We start from the raw sequence: 18,177 nt of genomic DNA, 5'->3' as shown, positions 1-18,177 counted from the left end.
CGACTTGCTTTTTACACTCTTCCATCACACCAATGTTGTGTTGACTAGTCAGCCAGTTGTCTCTGGAAAAGGCGCAATTTTGAGGCATTTCCGTTGGTTTTATCACACCTCATTCCATTTGAGACAAGCAGAGCTGATAGGCTGAGATTTATTGAACACCGCTCATGTGTCCAATATTTGTGTGTTGTCATTTTGGACTACTGTGACTTCTGTGCCATTTGAATGTAGATTCAAACATTTCGTAACCACGAGGAGTCAAGCTCTCTGGAATGAGAGGAAAATATCTGAGCAGGGTCAATTATCACTGCTCTAAACAACATTTCCTTTGGAATTTAGATAAGCTTTTCTCAAATCGGACATATGTAAATAAATGTTTTGTATAAGTTCCAATGAAAAGGTTGCAATTAAATGATGCCTTGAGATGAACATGCATAAGTCCTTTATGTCAGGGGTGTCCAAACTTTTTGCAAGGAGGGCCAGATTTAATAAAGTGAGGGGCCCGGGGCCCAATAGTTATACCAGACATTTTTTAACTACAAAAATTTCATGCAAATACACACAGTTATAAAACAAATTTCATTGTCACAATTATCTTTATTTTTCAAATGACAAAATAACCAAATATAAGCCACTCAGGCAAATGTGAACAACTCTAAAAACACAAATTCTGCCTTTCATTCATATCTGAAGAGTCAGATAACATTGAACAAACTGTTTGAAATACCTTACATTTACATGACTTTACCATTATTTTTGCCTCATGAACATTTTAAACAGGAGTTATAAGTAATGCAAATTTGTCTTTATTTATTAAAATTTAAAACAAGTGAGTTTTGCTCTTATCATTTACAATATCTTTCAGAAAGTAATAGTTTGTGTCATGTCTACAGGTTTATAACATCAACAGTATTAACATGGCCACTTCGTAATATTGATTATTAAGTAATATCTAATTTTCATTTAATTTTGACAAACAGCCCCGCGTGAAGAATCGCTGTTGTGATGCCATTTCAGCTTGGAGCTGCTTCACTTGATCAGCGCAGTTACTCCATGTTAGCTTGTCGTATGTGTCAGCATGTTTAGTGTACTAGTGTCTCTTTAGGTTGAAATCCTTAAACAAGGCAACCGTCTCTTTAGAAATTAGACAAATTGCCTTGATTTTCAGCGAAGAAGTATTGTAATTCCCATTTCTCTTGAAAGCGACGGCCCTCAATGTCAACTGTCGTCGTTTTCTTTGCAGTCGCCATGGCAGAAATGAGCGGCGAGTGGTGGTGCTGCCACCCTTTGGTAATAGGAGGAATTGCAGTTTCAAGTTTCTTTTTTTATATATATATTCAGTTTGACAGTGCACGCGGTCCATAAATAATACATCATAAGATCGAAGCTGCGGGCCATATGAAATGACCGGGGGCCGGATTTGGCCCGCCGCCCGGACATTGGACGTAGTACGTCATGCGGTCACGATGGCCGAGAGGTTAAGGCGTTGGACTCGAAATCCAATGGGGTTTCCCCGCACAGGTTCGAATCCTGTTCGTGACGACTGGTGGTGCTGCTACCCTTTGGTAATAGGAGGAATTGCAGCTTCAAGTTTCTTTTTTTTATATATATATTCAGTTTGACAGTGCAGGCAGTCCATAAATAATACAGTATAAGACTGAAGCTGCGGGCCATACGAAATGAGATCGGGGGCTGGATTTGGCCCGCGGACCGGAATTTGGACGTAGCACCCCATGCGGTCACGATGGCCGAGAGGTTAAGGCGTTGGACTCGAAATCCAATGGGGTTTCCCCGCACAGGTTCGAATCCTGTTCGTGACGAGTGGTGCTCCTGCTACCCTTTGGTAATTGGAGGAATTGCAGTTTCAAGCGCTTTTTTTTAATATATATATATATTAAGTTTGACAGTGCAGGCATTCCAGAAATAATACATTATAAGACCGAAGCTGCGGGCCATGAAATCTGATCGGGGGCCGCATTGGGCCCGCGGGCCGGACTTTGGACATTGCACCTCATGTGGTCACGATGGCCGAGAGGTTAAGGCGTTGGACTCGAAATCCAATGGGGTTTCCCCGCACAGGTTCGAATCCTGTTCGTGACGAGTGGTGCTCCTGCTACCCTTTGGTAATTGGAGGAATTGCAGTTTCAAGCGCTTTTTTTTAATATATATATATATTAAGTTTGACAGTGCAGGCATTCCAGAAATAATACATTATAAGACCGAAGCTGCGGGCCATACAAAATCTGATCGGGGGCCGGATTTGGCCCGCGGACCGGAATTTGGACGTAGCACCTCATGCGGTCACGATGGCCGAGAAGTTAAGGCGTTGGACTCGAAATCCAATGGGGTTTCCCCGCACAGGTCCGAATCCTGTTCGTGACGACTGGTGGTGCTGCTACCCTTTGGTAATAGGAGGAATTGCAGCTTCAAGTTTCTTTTTTTTATATATATATATTCAGTTTGACAGTGCAGGCAGTCCATAAATAATACATTATAAGACCGAAGCTGCGGGCCATACGAAATCTGATCGGGGGCCGGATTTGGCCCTCTGGCCGGATGTTGGACATAGTACGGCATGTGGTCACGATGGCCGAGAGGTTAAGGCGTTGGACTCGAAATCCAATGGGGTTTTCCCGCACAGGTTCGAATCCTGTTCGTGACGTTTTCATCTTCGATTGAATTGTCTTCTGTGGAGTCTCGTACTTTCCATTGAGCTCTCATATTGCTTTAATTCTTTGGTCTTGTTTTGATTTTGTGCAGCCCATCAACAAATCATCCCCATCATTAATTTGGATATAAATGCATGTGTTTACTATTTAAAGCTTTCTGGATCATCTCCTAGCAACAGTGGGTGTTATAGTCACAGTCAGTTTCTTTTTTTTTTTAAATATATATTCAGTTTGACAGTGCAGGCAGTCCATAAATAATACATTATAAGACCGAAGCCGCGGGCCATGAAATCTGATCGGGGGCCGCATTGGGCCCGCGGGCCGGACTTTGGACGTTTCACCGCATGTGGTCACGATGGCCGAGAGGTTAAGGCGTTGGACTCGAAATCCAATGGGGTTTCCCCGCACAGGTTCGAACCCTGTTCGTGACGTCTTCATCTTTGATTGAATTGTCTTCTGTGGAGTCTCGTGTTTTCCATTGAGCTCTCATATTGCTTCAATTCTTTGGTCTTGTTTTGATTTTGTGCAGCCCATCACCAAATCATCCCCATCATTAATTTGGATATAAATGCATGTGTTTACTATTTAAAGCTTTCTGGATCATCTCCTAGCAACAGTGGGTGTTATAGACACAGTCAGTTTCTTTTTTTTTTTTTAAATATATATTCAGTTTGACAATGCAGGCAGTCCATAAATAATACATTATAAGACCGAAGCTGCGGGCCATGAAATCTGATCGGGGGCCGCATTGGGCCCGGGGCCCGGACTTTGGACAATGTACCGCATGTGGTCACGATGGCCGAGAGGTTAAGGCGTTGGACTCGAAATCCAATGGGGTTTCCCCGCACAGGTTCGAACCCTGTTCGTGACGTCTTCGTCTTTGATTGAATTGTCTTCTTTGGAGTCTCGTGCTTTCCATTGAGCTCTCATATTGCTTCAATTCTTTGGTCTTGTTTTGATTTTGTGCAGCCCATCAACAAATCATCCCCATCATTAATTTGGATAAAAATGCATGTCTTTAGTATTTAAAGCTTTCTGGATCATCTCCTAGCAACAGTGGGTGTTATAGACACAGTCAGTTTCATTTTAAAAAATATATATATTCAGTTTGACAGTGCAGGCAGTCCATAAATAATACATTATAAGACCGAAGCTGCGGGCCATATGAAATCCGATCGGGGGCCGCATTTGGCCCGCGGGCCGGACTCTGGACATAGTACGGCATGTGGTCACGATGGCCGAGAGGTTAAGGCGTTGGACTCGAAATCCAATGGGGTTTCCCCGCACAGGTTCGAATCCTGTTCGTGACGTCTTCAACTTTGATTGAATTCTGTGGAGTCTCGTACTTTCCATTGAGCGCTCATATTGCTTGAATTCTTTGGTCTTGTTTTGATTTTGTGCAGCCCATCAACAAATCATCCCCATCATTAATTTGGATAAAATTGCATGTCTTTACTATTTAAAGCTTTCTGGATCATCTCCTAGCAACAGTGGGTGTTATAGACACAGTCAGTTTCTTTTTTTTAAAAATATATATTCAGTTTGACAGTGCAGGCAGTCCATAAATAATACATTCTAAGACCGAAGCTGCGGGCCATATGAAATGATCGGGGGCCGCATTTGGCCCGCGGGCCGGACTTTGGACATAGCACAGCATGTGGTCACGATGGCCGAGTGGTTAAGGCGTTGGACTCGAAATCCAATGGGGTTACCCCGCACAGGTTCGAATCCTGTTCGTGACGTCTTCATCTTTGATTGAATTGTCTTCTGTGGAGTCTCGTACTTTCCATTGAGCTCTCACTTTGCTTTAATTCTTTGGTCTTGTTTTTATTTTGTGCAGCCCATCAACAAATCATCCCCATCATTCATTTGGATAAAAATGCATGTCTTTACTATTTAAAGCTTTCTGGATCATCTCCTAGCAACAGCGGGTGTTATAGACACAGTCAGTTTCTTTTTTAAACAAAATATATATTCAGTTTGAGAGTGCAGGCAGTCCATAAATAATACATTATAAGACCGAAGCTGCGGGCCATATGAAATGTGATCGGGGGCCGTATTTGGCCCGCTGGCCGGACCTTGGACATCTTACCTCAAGCGGTCACGATGGCCGAGAGTTTAAGGCGTTGGACTCGAAATCCAATGGGGTTTCCCCGCACAGGTTCGAATCCTGTTCGTGACGTCTTCATCTTCGATTGAATTGTCTTCTGTGGAGTCTCGTACTTTCCATTGAGCTCTCATATTGCTTTAATTCTTTGGTCTTGTTTGGATTTTGTGCAGCCCATCAACAAATCATCCCCATCATTAATTTGGATCAAATGCATGTCTTTACTATTTAAAGCTTTCTGGATCATCTCCTAGCAACAGTGGGTGTTATAGACAAAGTCAGTGGGCTTTCTCCTTGGGGTAACATGGCATGCTGCAGCCAAGGGAATGGTTCCTATGGCAACCTCACACATTGTTGAAAAAAAAAAAGCAAGATTTTGAAAACCAAGCTGCAGGTGTCGGTTATCTGATCAGATGCAAATCAAACGCTGATAATAACTCTTGGACGTCCAACGTTGGAAGCACACCCCTATTGTATGTATGATTTCTCCAAATTCCAGTGAGGGTTACAAACTGTCGACACTGCAGACTTTCCTGGAGGTATGCAGCGTGAGAGGAATGTGAGTGTTATTCAGAATGTGGTCCAAGCTTAGCCTTCCATGATTAAGTAGTTTTTGTTTCTCAATGGCCAACGCAACGAACCAAAATCTTCCACAATAAATTTAAGTTCAAACCTTTTCTGTGAGATATCCCTTAACAGCGTGAATGCTGCGCTCTTATGGCTGACATGTGTAGTGCATTTTATTTTATGGGTGCCAGAATTAAAAACAGATGGCCATACAATAAAGTAACAATAGAGAACACCTGTAAAGTGTCAAACTAGTCACATAAATATATCTCATGAAGTCAAATCATAATAAAAACATCCATTCATCACTCTTTAGTAATTTCATCAACAATCATTCTCAGTTCAAGGGAAATAATTTTAAAACCAAAACCTTGGATAGAATTTCCACATCGAGTAATTAAATGAATTTTATTTAAGCATTGAGCAATTTTATTGATTGTTGGGTCAACATAATTTGTTTTGGTTAATTTACCTCTTGTTTCAGTTTGAGACTACGACCACTAGAGGGAGGTAGCGAGCATTTAGAGAAACTGTCAGATTTGTGTGCGTTATTATCAACAACAAAAATAGATTTAAAGTTCATTCTTTTCCAACAATAGAAATGACATGCAATAGTTGATATTTTATAGGTGAGGCATCCGTTGATTATCTTTGCTACTGTTATCAATGAGTTTCCTGAGTGAGACGGCTCATTTCCTCTGGGACGAAGGACGTCGGAGCTGTTAATTTCCAGGCTGGGTGTGCAAATCAGTGCACTAGTAACCTGTCACCCTACATGAATCCAGCTGTCGTGCGTGGAAGTAACCGGCTTCGCATCACTTCTGCCACCACCTAAACAAGGTTTGTTTCATGCGAGATCAATGTTCATCAATGTTGTGACACGCTGCGTGTGAACTGAGCATGCTAAAATGAAGCTTGGCACTTATTGAATAGCTGTTTTATTTTGAAATAGTTGCCATGTTTACAATTTTGGCAAGCTGTATGTGAATTTTTGACATTTCATGCAGATTTGTATTTGAAACAAAAGTCATTTGTTCCAGCAATGTCTTTTTTCTTATCTTTGAGCCCTTTCGTTCCACAAATTCTGCATCCAAAACCCGTTTACAGCTTTGCTTTGATTTTCTGTTGTTAGATTTCTTGCAATTGAAGCGTTACCAAAGGGAAATCTGCATAATTCATTTGTTTACTGATCATCATTTGGCTTTCAGCAGGGGGTAAGTTTTCCTGAATAATTCTCTGGCCCACGTTCTTATTAACTCCTGCCAGTTTTGCAAAAAAACACAAAAAAAAGAGTCTTTTTGTGTGTGATGCTATCAAACTTGAGCGGATGCCTGTTGGTTCTGATGACAAAATCCCAACCCACTCCCCAGGGTGACATACTGGCAGCCGTTTAATTTACTTTAATTATTTTCATGAACAGTGCTAAGAGCATTAAGTACATACGCACAATAGTTTATCTTTCATTGGCAGTTTGCTCTCTGATCCAAATAATTTGACAGCAATGTTTTTGTGAAGGCAGATTTTGTGCCGCTCTTGTATTGGATCTTAGTAAATTGTCAGTAATGCTGGCATGTACTTGACTTCCTTTGCCAGAGAAACCACAACATTGCACTCAAACTAGGTTATCTCTTTTTTTGTGTTGCTTTCCAAGCTATTATCATAAATCCAGCTTATCAAACAACTCGACTCATGTTGTTTTCATGACTTGTACATATGGTTTGCATGCTAAATGCTACGCCAAATTTGAGCAGTTCATCATTTAACCATGCAGTTTTAATATAGTGAATTGGGGTAGCGACTAAGGTTTTTATGCACCTCGGCTTGTGACACAAGCTAGGACTCTGTCCACTGCACGCGAGTGATCACATGACCTTTAAACCAACAGAAGTGAGAAGCTGAGCAGTGCCTGCATCACTTTTCCTCTCACTTCCCTGCTAATGGCTAAAGTGAATAAAACAAGAATTGTATGTAATTGTAAGGAAGTGCATGGCTGGGTGGAGGAAGCGTTGTTATTTTTCTTTTAAATGTCATGAAATGCTCGCCATTGTACGTGATTTAAGTGTGTCAACAGTGCTTATGGCTGTGCATGTTGCTCATGTGTTTATGCTTCGGGCGTAACTGAGAGTGGGTGGGGGAATTGTGTTATGTGTCACTGTTGTTGGTCCATATAGAAGCAGCCTGCAGGAAAAGCTGATGAAGGGGAAATGGCAGGGACACAGTGTGGGGGGCGGGTGTGTGTAGGGGGGGGGGATCTAAGAAGTCGGTCACATCCCAGGCCGCAGTCCCTTCGAGTGTATGGCAAGAGGAGGACGATTCTATCTCTATTATTTGCTTATCCGCCACGCTCTGAGTTGTTACATCATCAAACGACCCCAACTCTAAATGATAAGATAAGCAAATGACCATCATTACCTTCAAATCATACAAATAGATTGCAACAAAAGATTAATTGCGCCACACCCACAATAAGGCAAATACTCTCTTCAAAGTTGTCTGAAAATTTGCCACGTTTAGAAAGAAAAAAAATCAGAGTGGCTTTCATTTTCGGAGGTTTGGGTGTAAAGCAGTTTCGGAGCCTCTGCAATTGAAGCCTTGATCAATTACAATCAGGATCTAATTCATAAAATGTATCGTGAATAAAAAGTAACTAATGCCCCCCAAAAAGGTTTAATTTTTACTCATAGATCCCACAAGTTGTCAGCAAAACACTACATGAAGCTCTTCAACTCATATCAACATAGTTGCTGAATTGCCACAAGATGGCGCCAAAGGGCTACAAGAAACTCCTAAACTCACTTTAATATAGTTATTTAGCACCAAGCTACACAAACCATGACAACTTGAAATGCCAAATCTCAAGCAATCCTCAAAGATAATCGAGACCGAAGGAAGGAAGTGAGGGAAGGAGAGAGAGAGAGAGAAAGAGGGAGAGAGAATGCGTTAAGTAATCACCTAGCAACCACTGTTCCGGCTGCAGAATGACACAGCCAGCTTTGCTCTCTGAGGGACAGAGCGACCACGTTGGATGTCATTTTTAATCCATGTCTATTCTGTGTCTGGGATTAAGAAGGTGTGTCAGACTTTCCGGTCAATAACATCGCAAATAACATCGGAGCTAGCAGGTGAGCAAAATTTTGTAATTGTTTTCCAGTGTCTATGTGGAGTGTTTTAGCTGAGCAGGAAACTTTGTGTTCACTTTCACAGAATTCAATTATTGTGTTTAAAATAGGTCTGAACAACTAATCAAATTAAAATTGATTTATGCAGTGTTTACATAATTTCAGCACTTATGTACAGTCCACTTTCTTACATGGAGTATCATTGTCCCATGAAAAATAAAAACCTGGAAAAAACAATTGCTTAATAAATCACAATTGCAATATTGAAGAGAAACAAAAACATAAGATTTATTCAGACTTAGTTGGGATGTGAATTATGGGTCCACTGAGGTAGCGTTTTCAAAATTAAATTGTGCATTCATGCACAGTGATGCTCACAATGCAACAATGTGTTCAAGCATGAAGGAAGCCCAAATTCAAGAGAACAATACATTGAGTCTCTCCTTTTCCAAATATGTGCATCACTTGGAGATTCCAAGTGAGTTTGGGTAAACTTGTTAGGATGTGAATTGGCTAGCATAATACTAGCCTTCAATGTAAAACCCCATTTGGCTGGCTAGCAAAAATTAGCATTCACGGGAGTGATTAACCATAAAAAAAACAATGATCACACTAAAATACTGCAGTAACACACACAGACGTGTAATATAACAATACCCCCAAATTTTCTCCCTAATAAGTAAAACCTTTGCGACCTATTCGGAAATGTCACGGTTCTGTTGAGCGGGACAATCTCAAAGTAACTCTTAATGGATGATGCAAATGTCATTCTTAAAAATAAGAGATGAGTGCTTTTCGCACAAGTGATGAATGTTTGTAATCCGCCTTGAAACTGACAAAGCCCCCCAAGACCAGGTTGAAAGGTTGGAACCCTCAGGGAGGGCGGCTTTATTGGTTCAGTGGGCTGAGTTCATTTGCTCAAGTGTTGTTTGGTTTTACTGCACCTCGCTAATGCTAAATCCCTTAATTGTCAACAAACTGGCTCGCCCAAACGACCGTGATGGTTTCGTTTCCATTTGAAGTGCAAGTATTGATTGATGTTGAAAAATACAATCTATAGAAGCCGTAGAAACAGAATTTTAGTTGTTCTAATGTTGCGCAGTTGAATGAAATGCTTTTAAAATGTGTTCATTTATATTTTAGACATGAATATTTTTTAATAATACTGACTGTCACTTTAAGAACCGTAAAACCCGTGAGTTATTGTCCATTCAATGACAACTATTCATCCATCCATCCATTTTCTGTACCGCTTAGTCCCCACGGGGGTCGCGGGCGTGCTGGAGCCTATCCCAGCCGTCATCGGGCAGTAGGCGGGGGACACCCTGAACTGGTTGCCAGCCAATCGCAGGGCACACAGAGACAAACAACCATTTGCACTCGCACTTAGGGACAATTTGGAGTGTTCAACCGGCCGACCAAGCATGTTTTTGGGACGTGGGAGGAAACCGGAGTGCCCGGAGAAAACCCACGCGGGCCCGGGGAGAACATGCAAACTCCACACAAGGAGGGCCGGAGGTGGAATCGAACCCGCACCCTCCTAACTGTGATGCGGACGTGCTACCCAAGTGCCCCACCGAGCCGCTGACAACTATTCAATCATTTTAAATGACGGAAAATCTTCCATGCCTAACTCTTAATACGGTTTAATCACGAACCCAAGCTTGACAAATATTTAATGATTCACTTCTGGTTTATTTTAAATTGGATTAAATTTGTTGATTGGACAAACAGGATATTTTTATTTTTTTTTTCATTATTTTAGATTTTATTATTTTTTTTAAACAAATGCCCTTAATTCACTGAGCTATTTTTATTTTTCTCCCATGTCAGAGTTCAACTCTCAGCTCATGGTAACTTGAATATTTGAATGGCTCATTAGCCTCACTGTGTTCCTTTCCTAAGCGTGCATGGGTTCAGCACGCTGCTCATTACATAACATCAACGATGACTGCAGGGAATAATGATGTATAAGACTCAGTGCGCTCGCACCGTCATGCTCTGATGACTCGGTGTCTCTCCGCATGGCCAATGCCATTAAAAAGGGTCTACGCGCTCACTGAGAGATGTCTAATCTGACGCTTGTGTAACAAGATGAAAGGAGGACTTGAAAGAGAGTTTCCATATTATCTGCAGAGATTGCTTGACATCAAGCATGAACATGAAAGTGCAATATGGGATTGCAAATGTCATTTAATGTTTTCAAATATAGTCAATTTGATTTTATTATAGAAGTTATCATCGGTGCTTGGCTGGAGTCCCCGCCCCCGATCCCCTGTGGTGTGATGGAGGCTGACGCTGACAGTGAGTAACAGCGTTGTTGTTATCTGTTGGGACGCTTTATTCATCATTTTATCACGGTAGCTATGTGTTGAACCTCACACTTAGGCTTTGTTCAGGCCAACTCCTTCCAGCGTTGAAATTTGATTTGTAATATCATGAAAGATCTGCAAGACGGGAATTAACGTTGACATGAGACAACATTGTGATATTTTGCACACACAATAACTTAATAAAAGTAATCTTAAGCAGACCTCCTGTCTGCCAGACCTACTCTGTTTACAATAGTTGCATTGTTCTAAAGGCTGATACTTTTGTTCAAGCTTTCCTGGTGCAAGTGAACTTAATATTGACCGAGCTTTGCTCAAACAAAGTTCGCAGTGTTGCTTTGCGGTTGTGTGCAATGAAAGCGGTAAAAATATTTTCCCCCCCTACAAAGTTGAATCTCTTTAGGGTTTTGCACAGGATGTTATATTTTTATATTCCTCACATTATATAACAATTGTGTACATATTGTGTTCATTAGTTTGATTCATTTTGTAAATATTAGCAATTTTGACATTAGATATTTTAATTTAAAAAAAAAGCAATAGAAAGATAAAAGCAATGTTAGGAGTGTCCCTGTTCTCTTTCTACACTGTACAATGGAGTACTTCGCATTTTGCACTATGCATGACTACATTAAAAAATCATACAAGAATCCTGCAATTAGAGGCGGCTACTCGCTCCTGCACTTATGTGCGTGTAAATTAAACATGTTTTCATGTAGAAACACAGAGCCTGCACTTTTGCACAACCTTGATGATGTCATCGTTGGTCAACTGACGGTCACACATTCGGTAATATGCGAGTTTTCATGTTCAATCCAAGGATGTGATATGAATTTGTTTGGCTCAAGTGCCACATTCAAAAACCTAATGCGAAGGACGCATTTAAAAATTTACTTCAATTTTGTTTTCCTATAGTTAATTGTCTATAATGCCGGTCCTTGCAGGTTAACTAGAGCGGCTAACTTTTAACCAATCACTGCGCACTTAACGACAAACAAACATTCAGACGTTGAACCTCAGAATGAGGTGAAAGTCAAAAAGTCAAAGTCAAATTCTGCTTTATTGTCAATTTCTTCACATGCCAAGACACACAAAGAAATCGAAATTACGTTCCCACTATCCCACGGTGACAAGACATAGTACACAATATACATACAAGTAAACAACACAAACAAATAAAAACAAGAAGGCACAAACAGTGAATAAATAAGAGTGATGAATAAATAATAAATAAACAAATAACATAATAAATAAGAGGAGCAAAAATGGAGCAAGTGTGCATACGGCATACAGTCAGAATCACATAAAGGTCATTATGCAAACCGCTAGTCCACCGTGCTGACAAAATGGACGCAACAAAATGTTTTTTATTGTTTTAACTTAAAAACTATTAAGTTAAGTCAAACAGCAAACTGTGATAATATTTCCTCTAATATTTTCCTCAATCTCCTGCTCTTCCAAACAGGAATGCCGGACAAAGAGAACATAAGTGGCAACTTGTTAGCTTCTACCTCCAAATATCAAAATAAGGTACGTTCTTCTTTCTGTGGAGCGCAGTCAGAAGCTTATCTGTAACAACATCCTTTTCAGTTACGGCATAAATAGAAATCAGCCACGAAGGTGGTCTTTGTTTAAAGTTGGTTTAAATATAAACATGATGGCTGTCCAGTCTTCCATCCTGTCCCACCTTGCTGTTGTTGTCCTTTCCTGCCTGCCTTATATAACGTGACGCTCCAGCTGATTGATAGTCTTGCACAGGAAATAGTACAAGACCACTATGGCGACATGATTACCGCTTAAGGGAAACAGAAATCTGGAGCTGTCATATTTTGTCTCAGATTTACTACATTTTCAGTTTTTAAATGAATAACTGAAGAACTTCTCCGGTTACGGTATGGCATATGAATAAGCAATGGCACTCATTGCACATGACTGCAAAGGTGTCAGTGTGCAGCAAAGCATGTAAAATACATCTGAAATGTCAAAACGCCCAAAAAAGCAAATGAGTGAAATGTACTATACTGGATGTGTGATGTTTTTTTTTTTTTTAATATAAATTTTTTGAGTTCAGGTTGCCTCTGAAAAGATCCTGCGTGCAGGGAAGGTTCTCCGTAACGCCATCCTCTCCAGTGCGCCTCACATGATCCGAGACAGAAAGTTCCATTCGAAAACATACAGGTAAATTGAACATCTTTTTTGGAAGGAGGGACTTTTACTGAACAGGAAAAACCGTCACACTGTACCTCTGTAGGTGTAAAAAGGAGACTCGAACAGGATTTGACATTCGATGATCTTAAAGCAAAACTAAGCGGAAATAAACTACTTTAGGTTCCGGCTCTCATTATCATTTCAAATTGACACTGTCTCAAACTAAATAAGCATACCACCATCTAGTGGTCAGCAGTCAAATTACATCCAATAAAATTTAGCGTTATTAACAGTCGATGGAAGGTCTCACATAGCCTTGATGTGTTTTACCAGGCAGTGTTGCGTAGGAACAGAGATGGTGGACTGGCAGATGCAGCACAGCTCCTACGTGCTCTCTCGCCTTCAAGCTGTGGCCATGTTGCAGGTGCTTCTGGAGGAAGGCGTTCTCCACCATGGTGAGACTCGGTGTGACGCCCCGATCGATTGAGCGCAATATGTTAAGCGTGCCATTTTTCTGTGCTCATTAACCTAGTGGACCAGGAGCCAAGCTTCCAGGACAAGTATCTTTTCTATCGCTTCCTGGACGATGAAGAGGAGGAGAGCTCTTTACCCAGCGAGGAGGAGAGGAGGGAGAGCCAAGAGGAGCTGCAGGATACTTTGCTACTCCTCTCCCAGATGGGGCCTGACGCTTACATGAGGATGATTCTCAGGAAGCGGCAAGAATCCCAGACAATTCATTTCACGTCATCTGTGTAATGTTATGATAACCTCACGTGACATTCTCTATTTCCAGGCCGTCGGAGAGAACGGAAGATGATTTGGAGATCATTTACGAAGAACTGCTCCACCTCAAGGCCTTAGCGCACCTTTCCACCACTGTGAATGCTTTTCACTCAATTCTTTCTGTGCAATATAAAGAGTGACTCTTCTTATCATTTGCCCCTCGTGTAACGATATTGCCCCTCTCCACGCAGGTCAAGCGAGAACTGATGGGGGTGCTCATTTTCGAGTCCCATGCCAAAGCCGGAACAGTGCGTAAGTAATACGAAAGAATCAATGGTGCTATTCACTTCTAGTTCCAAACAGCTCGCAGCTCCTTAAATTGCTTCCCTATTTTTCCCATCAGTGTTCAGCCAAGGCGAAGAGGGAACATCGTGGTACATCATCTTAAAAGGCTCCGTCAATGTGGTCATTCATGGAAAAGTCCGTTTTGGGGAAAATCATCAGTGCTGTTGTGTTGTTTCTTTTGGCTAACTGATGGCGCTAATGTGACCTCGCTACAGGGTGTTGTCTGTACACTTCACGAGGGAGATGATTTTGGCAAGCTTGCTCTTGTCAATGATGCCCCCCGTGCCGCCTCCATTGTTCTAAGAGAGGACAACTGTCACTTCCTGAGAGTGGACAAGGAGGACTTCAACAGGATTTTGAGGGTTTGTTTCTTTTGGACACACGCCGCTTGCCACTCCCACACACTCTTGCTAAGCTTTGGCCGCCCTCTGTTGGTGAAAAATACTCTTACGCTGATTTTTTTTTTCATCACAGTCGCTAAAGATTAAAAGCACCCAACTTTTTTTTGAACAGTACCATCATTCACCCCATTATTAGCAAGCAGCAGTGTATACGTTTGATTCACAAGGTAGCAACATTTTGTGTAATTTAAGTGTTCATGTTTAAAGTACATTTCATTTGTTCAAATATGGATCTCACACCTTTTCTCTGCAGGACGTGGAGGCCAACACAGTGCGCCTCAAAGAGCACGGCCAGGATGTCCTTGTGTTAGAGAAGAGTCTCAGTAGTAATCGGACCTCGGACCATGGAGCCTCAACTTCCCATTACAAGTGAATAGCAACTTCTATTGTGCGTTAGAGGGTGCTGTTTCGTTATTTCCCATTTTATATGTTGCTCCAGGTACAAAGTAATGTCCGGGACACCAGAGAAAATTTTGGAACACCTACTTGAGATGATGCGAATGGATTCTCAGTTTTCAGAGTCAGGTAAAGTCTGTTGCCCAAAACAAAAATAATGCCACATGTATTTCTTTTTTCCTATTTCTCTTTGCCAGATTCCGCCTTAGATGATTTTGTGCTCATGCACTGTGTCTTCATGCCAAATGTTCAACTCTGTGCAGTGTTGATGGCTCAATATCCTTTGCCCACTGTTGAAGTCATCTTCAAGATCTTCAACTCTTCATTCTTAGCTAGTCCTTAACCGGTGCCCACCTACCACGCTCAGGCCTCGCAGGGCTCCGAACAGGAGAAGCTGGACTACACGCTCAACAACAAGCGTCGTGTGATCCGCTTGGTCATGCAGTGGGCCGCCTTGCATGGAGATCATCTGCAAGAGGAAGACACATCTGTGGTCTTCCTGGAGGTCAGTTGCACCTCATCAGAGAATACAGTTGATTTCAAAAGTCTACACACCCTTGTTTGTTTAGTTTTTTTGTCCAAGTATTGTCTTTGGATGCATTGACGTTTATGTTTTGCAGGACTTTCTTGTGGCTGTAGCTAATGACGTGAAATCACTTCCACTACTCAGTGAGCCACTACCAGAGCTGGAAAGAATTGTAAAGTACAAGTATGTTTTATGATTATAAAACCTTTTTCAAAGCTGCCTAATAAAAGCAAATTGTGATTGATTTGTTTTGTTTTTCTCTATTCTACATTTCAGCACTGACGATGCCAAGACAGCCCACAGAAAGGTTCATCTAAAAATTTTTTATTCTGATCATAAGTTATGCTTGAAATTAATTTATTCAACTCATTCACAGCACAAAGTCTTACTGGAGCAGTTTAATCGGGGAGATGACGAGTTGCAGAAGTGTCTGCCCATTAAGAGCAACGACGAAAGTGAGTCAAGTCCAAGCGGGTGAATCAATGATCAGATGCTTCAGTTGGATTTTATTCCTCCCTTGACTATCCTCAGTTCTATTCAAAGTGTTTTGCTGCGACCACACGTACATCACAATGCGCGCCCTCGTTTCGTCCTCGGTCGGAGAGGTCCTGCATGCTGTGGCCGACAAGATGGGCTCAGTGGAGGACCTCCTACTGGTCAGTCTTAGCTCAGCTGGAGGTGAGAGCGTTTAGCAGCTCCAAAGGCGCTACTGTAATTGAAGGGCGTTTATCGGCCATCTGTTGTGTCGATGACAAATAATTATTCTCTTGTGTGAGCAGATAAAGTCGTGTTCAAACCAAGTGATGTATCCGTGTTCTCCACTCTCACCGTTAATGGACGTATCTTTGCTTGCTACAAGGATCAGCTGGATTCTTTGGTGTGCTGATAAATTGTCTTATTTGGCTTATATTGTGATATCGTATTTAAAAGATTTTTTTTTGTGTGTGTGTGTGTAGACCCCCCTGCCGGAGCAGGAGGGTCCTTCTGCAGGCTCCTTGTCGAGTTTTGAGTGGATGAGCACCAAGGATGTTGCTTACCATTTGACACTATATGACTGGGAGCTTTTCAACTGCGTTCATGAGGTTAGTTGAGCGAGAGAAAATTATGTAACAGCTCTCAGCTAAAAAACTGTTTAATTTATAATATTTCATTTATTATAGAGTGCTATATTAAAAATAACAACCCCTTTCTTGCCAGCTTGAACTGATCTACCACATCTTTGGGAGGCAAAATATGAAGAAAAGCACTGTGAACCTGGACCTGTTCCTAAAGAGGTTCAATGAAATTCAATTTTGGGTGATCACGGAGGTCTGCCTGTGCCCTCAGCTCAGCAAGAGGGTGCAGCTTCTCAAAAAGTTCATCAAGATCGCATCCCAGTAAGAATATTCATTTCACGTCGTCTCACAAATTGAACTGCATTTCATGATTACTTTGCGCGATGTGCCAAAAGTTGCAAGGAGCACAGGAACTTAAACGCCTTCTTCGCTATCGTCATGGGTCTGAGTAACCCAGCGGTGAGCAGGCTGAATCAGACCTGGGAGGTTGGTACATGTCTCATCTTTTTTTTTTTTCCAGTTCTCAATTCCCGAACGTGCATGAACACGATCTCCCTTTTTGTCTTTTCCAGAAACTTCCCAGCAAATTCAAGAAGTTCTATGGAGAATTTGAAAACTTGATGGTAAAGAAAAGAGTTTGCAATGCATTGTTGATTTTTAGATTTGGATGATGGATTACAACACAGCAACTCTTTGGGCAGGATCCATCCAGGAACCACCGAGTGTACCGACTGATGGTCGCCAAACTCGAACCTCCCATCATCCCTTTCATGCCGCTGTTGATTAAAGGTCAGCAGATGTTTGTTTTGTCACAACAATTCAACATGTTTGAACCCTTGCTTCCTATTTCTCTTCCGTCCAGATATGACATTCACTCACGAGGGCAACAAGACTTTTATAGAAAATTTGGTCAATTTTGAGAAAATGGTAAGGTTTGAGCTGATTATTTCCCCAAGTACTGTAAATGCTTTTTAATCATATTTGGTTTGTCTCTTGTCACCTAGCGAATGATTGCAAATACAGTGAAGATTGTGAGATATTGTAGAAGCCAGCCATTCAGTAAGTCACCGCTTCTAACTAGCATTTGTACAATAATGAAATCTTATACTAGAGCGTTATAAAAATATTCCTATAATCTATTACAATTTGTTATTAAACAGGTCCTGAGTCACCAGTGGTGAACAAAAGCCACCCTGACGTGTGGCGCTTTGTGCGTCACTTCAGTGTGATTGACAACCAAAGAACGCTGACCCAACTCTCCCATGAACTCGAACCTCGCAGATCTTGATCCCCATCAGGGAAGGCTGTCTTACTCGCAGCTTCCTTACTGCTGTTGCTGCTGTAACGTCAACACAGACAATCACAGACTTGGAGGAAGTCATCAGAGATAATGAGGTGCTGTTTCCAAATGTGGAGGTTTTTCCTATGCTGTATTTCCACCACAGTCACTCTTAGCAAGCAAATTATTGCTCATAGAGAATATCAATTCAGGAAAGCAGGTAAACATTTCTCTGGGACTTTATGTTCTTGTTTATTTCAGGTATAAACTGTATGTGTTGTGTTAAATGTCTCAATATTTCTCATATCAATTTATCTTTTTGTATGAAATATTATTTATAAATATTTGTGAACTTATGTGCTGTAAATTATACATAAATATTTATTTTGTCATTTGCATGCAGAGTAATTTGTTTGACTACAAATATTTGGGAGTAATGGAAAATGTCAGTCGAAATATACTCTGTATTTTTATATAACACATTTAACACCAGTGTCTTGTCCAAGGACACTTGG

The 18,177-nt window shown here is 41.3% G+C and overlaps 1 protein-coding gene and 10 non-coding genes across 11 annotated transcripts; all 11 read left to right on the top strand.

Moving 5' to 3' along the window:
• The first annotated feature begins 1,457 nt into the window (after positions 1–1,457).
• trnas-cga (transfer RNA serine (anticodon CGA)) lies at positions 1,458–1,539 on the top strand. Its single transcript has one exon. It is a non-coding gene; the product is annotated as a tRNA-Ser (tRNA).
• A 196-nt stretch (positions 1,540–1,735) lies between these two features.
• On the top strand, positions 1,736–1,817 carry trnas-cga (transfer RNA serine (anticodon CGA)). Its single transcript has one exon. It is a non-coding gene; the product is annotated as a tRNA-Ser (tRNA).
• A 198-nt stretch (positions 1,818–2,015) lies between these two features.
• Positions 2,016–2,097, top strand: trnas-cga (transfer RNA serine (anticodon CGA)). The gene has a single exon. It is a non-coding gene; the product is annotated as a tRNA-Ser (tRNA).
• A 200-nt stretch (positions 2,098–2,297) lies between these two features.
• trnas-cga (transfer RNA serine (anticodon CGA)) lies at positions 2,298–2,379 on the top strand. Its single transcript has one exon. It is a non-coding gene; the product is annotated as a tRNA-Ser (tRNA).
• A 198-nt stretch (positions 2,380–2,577) lies between these two features.
• On the top strand, positions 2,578–2,659 carry trnas-cga (transfer RNA serine (anticodon CGA)). The gene has a single exon. It is a non-coding gene; the product is annotated as a tRNA-Ser (tRNA).
• A 356-nt stretch (positions 2,660–3,015) lies between these two features.
• On the top strand, positions 3,016–3,097 carry trnas-cga (transfer RNA serine (anticodon CGA)). The gene has a single exon. It is a non-coding gene; the product is annotated as a tRNA-Ser (tRNA).
• Positions 3,098–3,455: 358 nt separating this feature from the next.
• trnas-cga (transfer RNA serine (anticodon CGA)) lies at positions 3,456–3,537 on the top strand. Its single transcript has one exon. It is a non-coding gene; the product is annotated as a tRNA-Ser (tRNA).
• A 357-nt stretch (positions 3,538–3,894) lies between these two features.
• trnas-cga (transfer RNA serine (anticodon CGA)) lies at positions 3,895–3,976 on the top strand. The gene has a single exon. It is a non-coding gene; the product is annotated as a tRNA-Ser (tRNA).
• A 350-nt stretch (positions 3,977–4,326) lies between these two features.
• On the top strand, positions 4,327–4,408 carry trnas-cga (transfer RNA serine (anticodon CGA)). Its single transcript has one exon. It is a non-coding gene; the product is annotated as a tRNA-Ser (tRNA).
• Positions 4,409–4,766: 358 nt separating this feature from the next.
• Positions 4,767–4,848, top strand: trnas-cga (transfer RNA serine (anticodon CGA)). The gene has a single exon. It is a non-coding gene; the product is annotated as a tRNA-Ser (tRNA).
• A 7,406-nt stretch (positions 4,849–12,254) lies between these two features.
• rapgef4a (Rap guanine nucleotide exchange factor 4a) lies at positions 12,255–18,058 on the top strand. The gene is made up of 25 exons (XM_061286909.1): positions 12,255–12,319; positions 12,861–12,967; positions 13,271–13,392; positions 13,470–13,653; positions 13,731–13,815; positions 13,912–13,972; positions 14,064–14,140; positions 14,221–14,367; positions 14,660–14,775; positions 14,846–14,931; positions 15,000–15,078; positions 15,157–15,307; positions 15,423–15,511; positions 15,605–15,635; positions 15,705–15,783; positions 15,860–16,006; positions 16,108–16,205; positions 16,285–16,410; positions 16,526–16,704; positions 16,779–16,869; positions 16,956–17,006; positions 17,085–17,172; positions 17,246–17,310; positions 17,388–17,442; positions 17,544–18,058. The coding sequence occupies exons 1-25, from the start codon at positions 12,257–12,259 to the stop codon at positions 17,669–17,671; spliced, it is 2,505 nt and encodes an 834-aa protein (XP_061142893.1). The 5' UTR covers positions 12,255–12,256; the 3' UTR covers positions 17,672–18,058.
• The last annotated feature ends 119 nt before the right edge of the window (positions 18,059–18,177 follow it).

The sequence above is a fragment of the Syngnathus typhle genome, linkage group LG9 (genome assembly GCF_033458585.1).
Source record: "Syngnathus typhle isolate RoL2023-S1 ecotype Sweden linkage group LG9, RoL_Styp_1.0, whole genome shotgun sequence".
Classification (NCBI taxonomy): Eukaryota; Metazoa; Chordata; class Actinopteri; order Syngnathiformes; family Syngnathidae; genus Syngnathus; species Syngnathus typhle.
The sequence above is the reverse complement of the archived record's forward strand: the minus strand, read 5'-3'. Positions and strand labels throughout refer to the sequence as shown.